The 12,671-nt window shown below is 36.3% G+C and overlaps 1 protein-coding gene and 1 long non-coding RNA gene across 5 annotated transcripts in view; one reads left to right on the top strand and one right to left on the bottom strand.

Moving 5' to 3' along the window:
* The window catches only part of Ufd4 (Ubiquitin fusion-degradation 4-like), a 57,599-nt gene that overhangs the window by 20,053 nt on the left and 24,875 nt on the right, over positions 1 to 12,671 (bottom strand). For 2 of the 4 annotated variants that reach the window (XM_074174413.1, XM_074174416.1), the window contains 4 exons: positions 11,643 to 11,909; positions 10,101 to 11,585; positions 6,298 to 7,338; positions 986 to 1,651 (listed from right to left, as the gene is read on the bottom strand). In XM_074174413.1, coding sequence (XP_074030514.1) covers positions 986 to 1,651; positions 6,298 to 7,338; positions 10,101 to 11,585; positions 11,643 to 11,909 — 3,459 coding nt within the window. The remainder of the gene's footprint in view (positions 1 to 985; positions 1,652 to 6,297; positions 7,339 to 10,100; positions 11,586 to 11,642; positions 11,910 to 12,671) is intronic. The other 2 variants (XM_074174415.1, XM_074174414.1) reach the window with 2 other exon arrangements.
* On the top strand, positions 1,888 to 2,870 carry LOC141481947 (uncharacterized). Its single transcript, XR_012465265.1, has 2 exons — positions 1,888 to 2,565; positions 2,623 to 2,870. It is a non-coding gene; the product is annotated as an uncharacterized lncRNA (long non-coding RNA).

Raw genomic sequence — 12,671 nt, 5'->3', positions numbered from 1 at the left:
TGTTGAAGAATGTAGGGCAATTTCCGCTGACACATTGGGACGAGTACGACAAGAGTTTAGCAATAGGATGCATTACTGCCAGGAAGTAGATGGAGCACATTTTGAACACTTATTATAAGAACTGGTTCTTAAATCTTTATTAATTAAATGCGAAACTATAATTTTCGTATTTCTTCAATTTATCAATCAAAATCAGCCGAAACCCAAACAAAATTGGTATGACTGAATAGGTATTTTCAATACCTTTCAAACGAGCTGTCACTTGCCATAGGGTCCCATTTAAAATTTTTGGTCACAGTGGCCTTGTGACGTCATTTATGACTATTGCGTCACCTGTTATGACCAGTTAAGAAGCCTACATCCGTTTATTTCCACACTCCAAATTTCATTATTATAAGTATACCCGTTCCAAAGATACGAGGGGGGGAGGGGACTTTTGACTAGCACTGTATAGTTATATGTGTACATACATAAATGTATTTCTGAACTTTGTTAACAAGAATTCTGTTCTTTGGACAATAAAGTTCTTTCTCTCTCTCTCTCTCTCTCTCTCTATTCAAAACAGTGCAGTCAAAAGTGAAGCACATCAATGAAATAGTTTCATTTGATAAAGTTACTGAGAAACTAAAATGCTTGGTTTGAGAATAGACCATTGCCTAAAACAATCAGACCACATTCAAGACATATGTATCAAACTATCTAAAATGTGTTTTGCCTTAGCAGTCACGTCCAAACACTGTACCTCCAATATAGTTAGACAATATAGTTAACATGACACTCCATTGTACCAAAAAGGTCTTTTTTATATGGCATGTTAAAAAAAAATGAAGTCACTTGTATTAGACAAAAATTGTTATTCAGTGAGCAAGTTCTGTGCTTGTACTTGAATATTTTTAATTTCATTTATATTGTTTGTTTCGTTCTCTGATCGTGTTACAAGTTCCCACACGAAATGTAAACAAATTTAGAGCCTCAATGAACTCACCAGTCGTTTGGTTGACATTGGTCCTACCAGGCCTGGGATCAAAAGCTGGAATCAGAGCAGAAAACTGCCTCTTCAGAACAAACTCGTCGTCCCATGACCTTCGCTTAGCAGGTCTAGTCTCGAAGCCTTCGTCCTCCATGAACGATAACAAGTTTCTCGATACCATAACTTCCTCGTAATCTGCATCGTCCTCGTTCTCGTCATCATCATTGTCATCGTCGTCTCCCATGTCCTCGTCATCGTCCAGTTCGGCTAGCAGAGTTGGTGCCCTACAGGACTCGAGGAAGTCTTCCAAAGATACCTGCTCGCTATCACTGCTGGTAGATGTGAGGCTCATTGTTAGGGCCTGACTCAAACCCTGGACTGTTCCGGCGGTGGTCGAGATTCCACCGCTCTGATTTCCTGGATTATTGCTCGTTGACAGGCTGGGGTAGCTTTGGGCGGTGCTGAGCAGACCGCTGGGGAAATTGCTCGACAGAGCCAAACGGACTAGACTAGACACGGAATTGGGTGCACGAGGAAACAGAGAACTGGCATTTTGGTTGTTTTGCGCGCTGATGTTCTGCGAGTTGTTAGAGTTGGACACATTCGAAGCAGTGACCGAAGCCAGAGTACGACGTCTTGCTAGTGCTGCAAAAGTCTCGAGCAAGCCTGAGAAGTTCAAGACTATTTTTTAATTAAGTTGTGTTGGAACATCCACATTTCGACATGTAAATGTTGACAGAAAAAACATTATTAGTCATTAAACTGCATTTTCCCAAGAAACATACTAGGGAAAAAACAATGTAACAAACAAACAAAAGAAAGGATTCACCTGAAGAAATATATAATGAAATATCTAGCATTTTATGCCCAATTTTGGAAAAAAAGACAAAAATAAAAAATTATGAAATTTTCTGCATCATTTTCTGTTTACGATAGGAGTAAAAAAATCAAAATAGGGTTTCAATTTGTTTTGGAACTTTCTTATTTGCAAGAAAATGGCCCTAGAAATATGCAATGTCTTGCAGCTAAATACCACCCCCTTTTTCCATCATGCCCCTCAAATAATGTCGATAAATAGTTATTTATGTATCAAGGGAATTAGGAGGGCCTTAATTACCGATGGCAAAGTTTGCGTCCCGAGGGCCTCTGGCCCGAGGGACAGCAATTGCCTGAGGTTATTAAGGCTCATTAATTCCCGTGGTACATAGATAATTTTATTTCTGACCGATTTCAATAAAATTTTGTTCATTTTTGAAACGGAAAAATGTACCAATTCATTACCTTCCCGGTATATTTGAATCAGGTACCGTTGATTATAGTAGAGTTTTCTTGTTGCTAGGTTGTTGCTATGTTACTTGTTTATAAACAGAACTTTGTTATCAAGCTGTGTTTGCGGTGAAAACGTGTTTTCTACCCCAAATATAATGGAGGATATTTTGAAAAAAGCTGAACAAGCAAGAGAATCATTAATTCCATCGAAAAGTGAAGCCGTATACCAAAAAGAATACAAGATATATCTGGACTGGCTGACACGGAAAAATGTTATGCCAAAAGATGTCACTGAAACTGTATTTCTGGCATATTTTCAAGAACTGGTAAGGAATTTTCTGTTTTTCGGTAGATTTGGTAGTAATTGTGTTTATTCGTTTCAGTCAGAAACGTATAGTCCGAATTCTTTATGGACTAAATGGTCAATGCTAAAATCGATGGTGACTATACATGAGAAACGAGATATCACCAAGTTCAATGAACTACAGGCTTTTTTGAAACGGAAGAGTAAGAGTTATAAGCCGAAAAAGTCTGAAATTGTTTCCAGTGGCGGAAGTAATTTTCAGGGAACATTTCAAAATTGTACATTTATTATTTGTAATGACGTGAATAAATAAAATATGGTTCAGTTTTCATTTCTATTTATTTTTACTTGTGAAAGGTAGAGGGAATTATAAAATCTATAATGTCCCAAGGGAGTTATGACCCTCTTTATTGATAGCGTAACTATGACGATATAAGCTTATAATATCCCGGTCAAAAATAAAAAATCTAATTTGTTCAAAAAAAAAATTGTTAATGTCAATCTAAGCTATTCATTTAGGGGTGGTATTTTCCATGTACGTTTACTCAGGTGCAAAACATAAGTATAATTTTTAGCAAATCCTTTACAACCCATTTAAAAATTTCGGAATGAAAAATCTCACGATTTTTCGTGATATTTGATGCAAAAGTTATCATACTCTAGTATAGTAGCTGAAAATAAAAAAAATGATTGCCTCCGAATCCTTTGAACATTCGATTTTCATGAAAATTTGATATTGATCGAGTTCATCCTACCTTTAACTTCAAAAGTAACATAAGCCAGACTTGAGATTTTCATTTTCGAGTGGGGAAAACTACACCTTTCTGACAGAAAATGAAAAAAAAATTGGGGAATAAGTATTTTGTGGATTGACATTATTCCTGTATTGATTAACCCCAAGAGACAAATCTGATTATATTAGGGATTTCAACAGAATAAAAAAAACAATAATACTTGACAACATTATTTTATTCCAGATGGTCAAAAATAATTAGTGACAAAAAATCTTCAATAGTGAGAGTTGATTTCTCCAAAAAAATTTTTTCAATTTTTATTTTTAATTTCTCTAGAGATTTTGTAGTTTTATCCCTTCTGGAAAATGATTTTTGAATAACAATAATGATTTGTTGGATTGGTCTACATTGAAACAGTTCATTTGTCTAGTATTATATAATTATGGACATCTTTTCAATTTTTTTTTATTTCGTGTTGGAATTTTTGTGACCAGTAAATACTTCGCGTACAAATATACAAGTTTCACTTTATGAAGAGTTTAAATATCAAAAAGATTTCTTGGTTCAATAAATGTTATTATCATCAAATTTCATGTCAATTGTTAAAGGTTCAAGAAATTCGGATTGGAAAACCTTCAATTAGTTGATTATTGAAAAACAACTAATATTTTTGAAAAACTTATTCGCCAGAAACTATATTGAAACTTCTTTTTGAAATGGTAATAAAATTTCCTAAATTTGAAATGTATTTTGATGCTGAAATCAGCCTTTATTGCCAGTATACAGTGTGTCCAAGATAAGGATCCTCAGCATGGGAATCTCAGTACCTGTTGGAGATACAGCCTAGGTTAAATTAGGAAAAAGTTGTGTTCTTTAAAGCTTATTTACATGCCGTTTAGAAACTTGAAGAATTTTCATGGCCTGCTGAGATATTTGGGAAAAACGAGAATTTGACAATATCAATTTTATTTTTTTCTGACTTTATTTGAAAAGATATCATAAAACGAATAACACTTTTTCATTGGCACTTTTAAGGTACTACACGATGGTATTTTTAGATTTTATATCCGACGTTTCGTTTTCAAGAAACCATCATCAACTTTATTTTTTTATATGACCCGAAACAAAAGTACACCCTGTATCTGATTCCATTTTTTATTACGAATTCAACGATGTATCACATGCCATTGTTTTCTTTTTAGTTTAAAGGAAAATTAAATTTTTTCTATTTTAAAAAAAATCTTTAAGTAGGCGTTGCAAACAAATGCTTTGACGTAAATACCTGTCACCGAGCTTGTCAAATATTATTTAATTACACGATAAAATAGTAATTGTCGTTGTTGTTAGCCTGTTTGTCGAGTTGTTGTTTTTAGAGTTATTGTTACTGTTGTCGTTATTATTGTTTATTGTTGAATAGATAATATTGTGTTAATATCGTCGAATATGCCGGGTGAGCATTATAGCCATGAAGAAAAGTTTAACATGCTAACGTGCTACATTTTGTGCCACAAAAATACTGTAAATACAGCAGCAATGTATCTTAATACATATCCAGAAAGAAAGCAGCCATGTAAGTCCATTTTCTTAGAGCTGGCTCGAAATTTAAAAGAATATGGTTCATTTAAAAAGCCTGTTTTATCTCGAAAAAAGGAATCTTCAGAAGAAGCCCAAAATAATGTTTTACAAGCAGTTGTTGAGAACCCTGAAATATCAACTAGGCAAATCGAAATAGATATCACCCCTATAAATTTAGGATTTGCCAAGGACTTAAACCAGGGGATTTCGAACGGCGCCGAAATTTTTGCGAATGGTATACACGCGCGTGTGAAGAAGATTATAATTTCCCTTCAAAAATAATATGGTCCGACGAAAGTATGGTCACTAATAATGGTATCTTCAACCGCCGCAATACGCATTACTGGGCTCAGCAAAATCCGCGTGTTAAGAAAATATCAAGACATCAAGAACGTTTTGGGTTCAATATGTGGTGTGCAATTTTAGGAACTAAAATACTAAGTCCGTTTTTTACTATAATTCTTTGACCGCCGAACGATGCCATCATTTATTGCAAAACTATGTAGAAGACTGTTTAGATAATTTACCTCTGGCACAGGTCAATAACTGTTGGTTTCAACAAGACGGTGCTCCTGCACATAATTCTAGACAAGTTCGAGAGTATCTTTCGCAGCGATTTCCTGGAAGGTGGATTGGAACCTTTAGTGAAGTGTCTTGGCCAGCGCGATCCCCTGACTTAACTCCTCTGGACTTCTTCATATGGGGTTTTGTTAAAAACCGGGTTTACCAACATTCTTTTGAAACTGAACAAAAGTTACGAGAATGTGTAACTGTCGCATTTAACAGTATTACACCAGAGATGTTACGTGATGTTTTAAGTTCTACAGTTGGAAAATAACGGAAACCTGTTTGAACACCTCCTTTGAATTAAATAAAAAATGCGTAAATTTCTTTGTTGTTTTCATTACTTTAAAAAAATCATTATTAACCTACTTAAAAATACATTTTAAAAATAGAAAAAATGCAATTTTCCCTTAAACTAAAAATAAAACAATGGCATGTGTTACATCGTTGAATTCGTAATAAAAAATGGAATCAGATACAGGGTGTACTTTTTTTTCGGGCTATTTAAAAAAATAAAGTTGATGATGTTTTTTTGAAAACGAAACGTCGGATATAAAAACTAAAAATACCATCATGTAGTACCTTGAAAGTGCCAATGAAAAAGTGTTATTTGTTTTTTGATATCTACCTAAGCTGTATCTCCAACAGGTACTGAGATTCCCATGCTTAGGATCCTTATCTTGGACACACTGTATATCTGAACTAACAAAAATCACCTCAGGCTCAATAACAAACTAATTTTTATTTGTTTCCACAAATAACCTATTTTGAAATTTTCATTTAAAAGACAGATTCATCAAAATTTTCATGATTGTTCCATACTTATTCGTAGATTAAATGACATGATAAAAATGATCATGAAATAAATATTGAAAAAATACCTGCTGTGGATGTGGGCTCAATCTGATTATTGGATTCTGTCGTCAAGTTCGGGACGCTGACACTCATCGGATTAGTAACGACAATCGGGTTATTACTATTGTTCTTAGCATTATTAGAATTAGTCACAGCCTCGTCTTTATCACTACTACAATTGCCGCCTTTCACTGAATCGACTTTTCGCCTCACAGGCTTGTCCTCGTCCGCTTCAGAGTTATTCGACACAGAAATCCGCACTCCGACAGGATTCAAGTTAGAAAGAGAACTTATCTGACTGCTCTGTCCGATGCTCAAGGCGGATTGCAAAAGCTCTGCCGAAAGGAAATTGTTGGTGTTATTTCTGAGCATGTCTGAGCCTTCACGGATCTTGTCTAGAGCTTCGACGGCCTCTACAAAGCTCTGCGCAGCCGCGGCTGCTGCAGCCTGCGAACTGATTATCTTTGCACTACGATTCGACTTGATTATGTTCGAGTTTGAGTTATTTGCCGACAAAGTTTTCTGAGACTCATTGTTCATAGTTGGTTTCGTGTCGCACAAGGTCAGGCTCTCTACTATCGTAGCTAAATCTGTGGAATTGTTGATGGTCGAAAGATCTGGATGGGGGTCACGTAGAGGATGAACGACAACCGACATTTCGCTGTCATTACTAGCAGCTTGCGACTCGCTGGTAACGGATACGAGGGCTTCATTGCGAGCGACAGACAAAACGCTTTCCGCTATTGTTTCGGCTGCCTGCTTGGCGGCTAAATTATCCGCTGATGCCGCTTGTTCCGTAGATGCTACCGAAGCCTTGGTATCTGTAGCCTCCGGAAGGCTAGGGGTGGAGCTGCTCTTTCTGCTCGTGAGTACGCTCTGCTTGTCTTTGTCATTTTTCTGCTTATTGCTCGAGGAATATTTCGATGAGGAGGCGGATGCTTCGGCATCGTAACCGGGGGCTAGTTTGATATCGAATTTTCCTTCGGCTCCCATTCGGTATGAATTGGAACCGCCGTGGTCCCAAGTAATGTCTATCCAACCGCTGTGCAATTCCCCTGTAACAGTGCCTTGAAATGAAAAAAGATTAAAATGTAGCAAGTCATTTACCCAATCATTATATGGTATGACTGAGACTGTCGTAGATTGACATTTTCTAGGTATATTATATTTCTCATATTCCTACAGAAAGAAATAATAATAATTAAACAATTCAATCCATTCATTTGTGATGAGTATATACAGACACAGTCCGATTACATATACACAGTCCTATAAAAATTACTCTAGACCTAACTCAAAATATATATACTCGTAAGACATACATTAAGAATATAGAAGATAAAATAGTGCAATAAGGTGAGTTAATTAGTAATGATGATAGAGATGCAGCTCAAGTTTGGATGATGTAATGTTGAAAATTTCGATTATGATGCCTGTGACAGAGAGGCAGTGGTCGATTGAATTGTTTGACTCAGGAGTTATGGAACATTCAATCTCTGCGTCTTGGCAAATGTCAGGTACATTCAGATCAATCAGACCAACGTATTTCAGAAAGGAAAATATTGTTTTGTTAGGATATTAAAAATAAATAAAACCTGAGAACTCATTGCATTTTTTTAAGGGAAATTAAATCAAAGTTAAGCAGCTGTTTTCATAAGGGCATAGAAGAGAGTTTAATTTGGTGAGAATGGAATAAACCGTTAGAAAAAAAACGGGTTTTGATAAAAATGAAATTACTTTTTAAAAAAGAAAGCAGAGTGTAGGTATACATAAATTATACGATAGAAAAAACGACTGATTTCCGGCTCGAAGAACCAACAATAATTTATTCAGCGATAGCGTTCATTGGCGTGTTTCTCCTCTAAGCCCAAATTGCAGGTATTGGAGTTGTTGCGAACACAGGCCTGCGGCGAATGTAGAAAGTTTTGAAATTGTGGCGTTTTTATGAGAACGATAACAAACAATTAGTGGTAGCACGATTGGCTTCTGAATTGGAACTGTCTTTACTTTTTATTCTTCTTTTATTCATCGGATCGCGCATGCGTCGATATAAATAGTCAATATTTTTGTATTTCAAACAGTATAAACCGTGAAAAGCATTCGACAAAAAATGAAGATCGAAATAATAAAAAAGTATGCATAAAATTAAAAGTAACCAAATAGTAATTTTGACAAAGAAATACAAGTTACATTCCTTAGAGAAAAATTATAGACATTATAGACAGTCATTTGGATAATAGAATTCAGTATGTTAAATATGCTAGTTCCATATCATCACAAATTCCTTTAACAACTGGTGTCCCTCAAGGATCGCATATAGGTCCAATACTCTTCATTCTTTTTGTAAACGATGTGTCGGATGTCATACGCCACAGCTATTATTCAATGTTTGCAGATGATCTCAAACTTTACAGGGTTGTAGATAACTTTTATGATGCAGAACTGTTACAGATAGATTTAAATAACTTATCTTGTTGGTGTCATGAAAATATGCTTCATTTAAATATAAATAAATGTTATCAAATAACATTTTCAAGAGCTGTGAAACATATTGTATATCCATATAAAATCAACAACATTAATCTAACGTTGACTAACAGCGTTCGGGACTTGGGAGTGTTGTATGATAGCAAAGTAACCTTTAAAGGTCATATTGATCACATTACATTTAAATCACTCAAATTATTGGGATTTGTTCAACAATCTACAGATACATTTTCTATAAATACCTTTAAAATATTGTACTGTTCCTTGGTACGCTTGGTCTTGGAAAATAATTGCGTGATATGGAGTCCTCTATGTCAGACAGATATATCTATGATTGAGAAAGTACAAAACAAATTTCTGAGATCATGTGCATTTAAGCTCGGTTATCTGAGGTCCGACTATGAGTACTCAGACATTCTGCTTCTTTTGAATTTATCTACTTTGGAGCACCGCCGAGCCGAAATTAATCTAAGACTTCTTCATAAAGTTATAAAGGGTGATGTGAACTGTCCATTTCTACCACAAATGATTATCTTCAATGTAAATTCAAGAAGAACCAGAGTGTCGGAGTTGTTTAAAGTTCCTTACCATTCTACTAGCTATGGCCTAAATGAAACCATCACTAGAATGCTTAGGTTAGCAAATAAGAACAGCAGCTATATTGATTTGTTTGACTCATCCTTGTACTCTTTTAAAAATCAGGTTAAACGTATTGACCTACTATGAAGAAACTGCTGATTATTATTATTAATGATATTTAATTGATATTTGTTTTTTTTTTCTTTTATGGTATTCTATATTATTATTCAATTGTTTATTTTTTCAATCACACTATTTATGTGTTCATTGTATAATAGCAACTCCGTAAATAAATAAATAAATAATACAAATGATCTCTGTCTTCCGTCACAAATTGATTCAAATAAATCTGCACATTTTATATTGAATCTGCAAGAACAAACTAGTATGACAGTGATCCTTTGAATGATGTGTTTTAAGACTAGAATAATGTATGAAATGACTGTGACATTTATTCTCCCAGTCTTGCCAGCATTAGGAGCAAATTTTATAAAATTGCTTAGTTATTACTATAATGATATTTCGTTATTATCTATATTATATTATGTGATATCAGACTGTGTATACAAACCTACTTGTGATCTACCTTATACTCCGTAATTGGGTTACAATACAGAATAAATAAATGCTCATTTTATTGCATGAGAAATAAATCTAGAAAAATTCACCACGATCACTCATTTTCCTGATAAAATAAACTGAGAGATCTAGAAGATATCAATAAACGTCGACTTTGTTATAAAACAAGCCTAAAAATACTCACCCTCACCAGGTGGGTTTCCGTCTTGATCTCTCCACTTCCAATCTACCCCTCTGACCACTCGTGCACCGACGGTCATATGTTTCAACAGCTGCGATTTGACGAGTCTTCTCTGTTTCCGCAAATGAGCCTCTTGTTCCTTGTGCGCTTTCCCCATATCTTCGTACACGCCGGTGACCTGCCCGTATATCTCGAAACCTGACAAACTCAGGTAATGTGTTTGACCGGAAGCGTTCTTCCCGGCCTGTTGAATTCGGACGTGTCTCCATCCTTGCGTTTCGTCCGAGGGTACTTCCAAGGGCCAAGTAGCGGTACTTCCAGGATCGTTGAGTGACATATCGTGAGTGTGAGTGTAAAGCGTAGTCCAAGAGTTGCCGTCTTTCGACATTTGGAAGTGCCAGTTTCTCAAAGCGGAGCGTCCGTAACCTCGAGCGTGTCTCAGGGTGTAAGCGGTGGGAATCATATTGACACCTAGATCTATACTGAACCAAGCACGTTTGTCATCATTGGTGTGACAGTTTAGTGCTGAAGAATCTCTCGATAAAACATCCTCGACTCTCCCGTAGGGCAGATTTCGTGCGTCTGAGCTAGTAACGGCTACCAGGCCGTACTGACCGGGGTTGACCCATTCGGAGCTGGTTTTCCCATTGGTACCTATAAAGTAAATCAATCCGTTCTCGTCAAAGTCGTGGGTATGCTTGAAGGTCTGGTATTTTATCTCACGTAATTTCTTCAGGAACTGGAACGAGCTACGGTCATAGTCGTACCATTGCTTTGCCACCATTTTCAACAAGTACCGTTCTAATTGTGCTACAGTGGCTAGAGGTTCCATCTTGAGTCCTCTGCCGGAACGGTCAATCAGAGCGCTTTCTCCCGACCCCTTCTCCAGCCTAAATCGCAAACGTCTCGTCAATATTTGAAGCCCGTAACCTGTACCTGGAGTTTCGTAAAGGTAAATGGGAAGTTTCTCGATGCTTTCGAGCACGGCGATGAGTTTGTGTACCAGGATCAAAACCGAGTCGTTCTCTTCGTTCGATCTGTTTTTGAAACAGTGTTTGAACACTTGGACTCTTTGTTTCTGAAATTTGCTCATTTTGCTTGATTTCAAGCCTTGATCCCAGTAGCTCGTTGATAGTAGTGAAAGCAATGCTTGCACCAACCCAGAACTGTGTAGTTCGTAGGCCGATACCACTCCGTCTTCTTTGAGGATCTGAGTCAGGTCATCCAGAGCATTATGGAGAATTTCTTTCCATGAATTACCACCTTCTCGGTTGTTACCATACGAGCACTGTTTTTGACATGCGCGTTCTATCTGAGCTACTATGTTGCCCAGCTTGGCGACGATACCTCTTGGCTGAGCTTGGGCAGCTCTGAAATGATGCTCATAGATCTGATGCGCCAGATATTTAACTTTCATTTTGTTAGCTTCGAGTTTCGATCGAAGACGTTTACCCTTCTTGTTTGTCCATCCGGCCAGAAATTCCGGACCTACAATTTGACAAAGTGAATGTAATATCAGGAGCAGACCAAACCATCAGTACTTACCCAAACTGGTTTCGGCGATAAAGGAATGTTTTGTGCCCCTGTTCGATTCGAAAATAAAGCCTGGTAGATCTTCTCGCAGAATTGTGGTCTGCTGTTGACCGTCAGAGTTGTGTATATGAATTTCGGCATCTTTTTTGGAGGTAAGTGACCAATTTCCTACTACCAATTTCGTTGGACCAGGCTTTGACAATAACGGCGTGGAATTGTTGGTAGATCTAACTGCTGCTCGGGCTCGTTGCAGTTTTTCTAGAAACTCCCCTCGATTTTCTGTCAAATAGTTTATCAAGTGAAAATGTATTATAGTAATGAATTTTTGGTGTAAATAAACGACAAACGTTTGGACCAGAGTTGTGTCATTAATGGATACCTTTCAGAAAACATTCAGAAATTAAAATGACTCCTTTTTCAACATCTTTTTTGTTATCTTCTTACTACATCCCAACCATCCTAGATAATGGCCGTTATATGTTGTTTATTGACCTTCTCTATTCATACTCGAAGTGACATGGATAAATGAGATCAATGCCAATGCTGACTTTGCTGAATCGACATCCGGCAATAGGCAGTTTCCAAAGGCAGACACATAGGACTTTTATTTACTTTGTTTTAGTTTAGAATATATAATCATTCATTTTCATATATACGTCCTGCGTGGCGAAATGAGTTCAGTTATGATTGTAGTTATAATACAGTTACATTAAAGTATGTTTATAGTTTCTGTTCAATGGGGAATGTTCCTCAATTTGGGTTATTACAGCAAATGCAAGTTTAAATAAAATAAAGTTGAATTTAATTCATGAGTTTTTCAAATTCACTTCGAAAAATATTCAAATTGATGTTTCAAATGTTGGGTTTTAATTTTCAAAGGGATTTGTTTCTAATTCACATATTGGCAACATCGCCTATATCAAGTTAAAATAATTTATACGTACCTAGATATTCTACAGGAAAATTATCTTTATAAATCAACAATTGAGGCAAAATATGAATTATAGTTCAACACCACCTCAACAAGCCACATAAACAACA

Source organism: Leptinotarsa decemlineata, unplaced genomic scaffold (assembly GCF_025532065.1).
Source record: "Leptinotarsa decemlineata unplaced genomic scaffold, Ldec_3_MD MMD2_tig00000576_RagTag_RagTag, whole genome shotgun sequence".
Classification (NCBI taxonomy): Eukaryota; Metazoa; Arthropoda; class Insecta; order Coleoptera; family Chrysomelidae; genus Leptinotarsa; species Leptinotarsa decemlineata.
The sequence above is the reverse complement of the archived record's forward strand: the minus strand, read 5'-3'. Positions and strand labels throughout refer to the sequence as shown.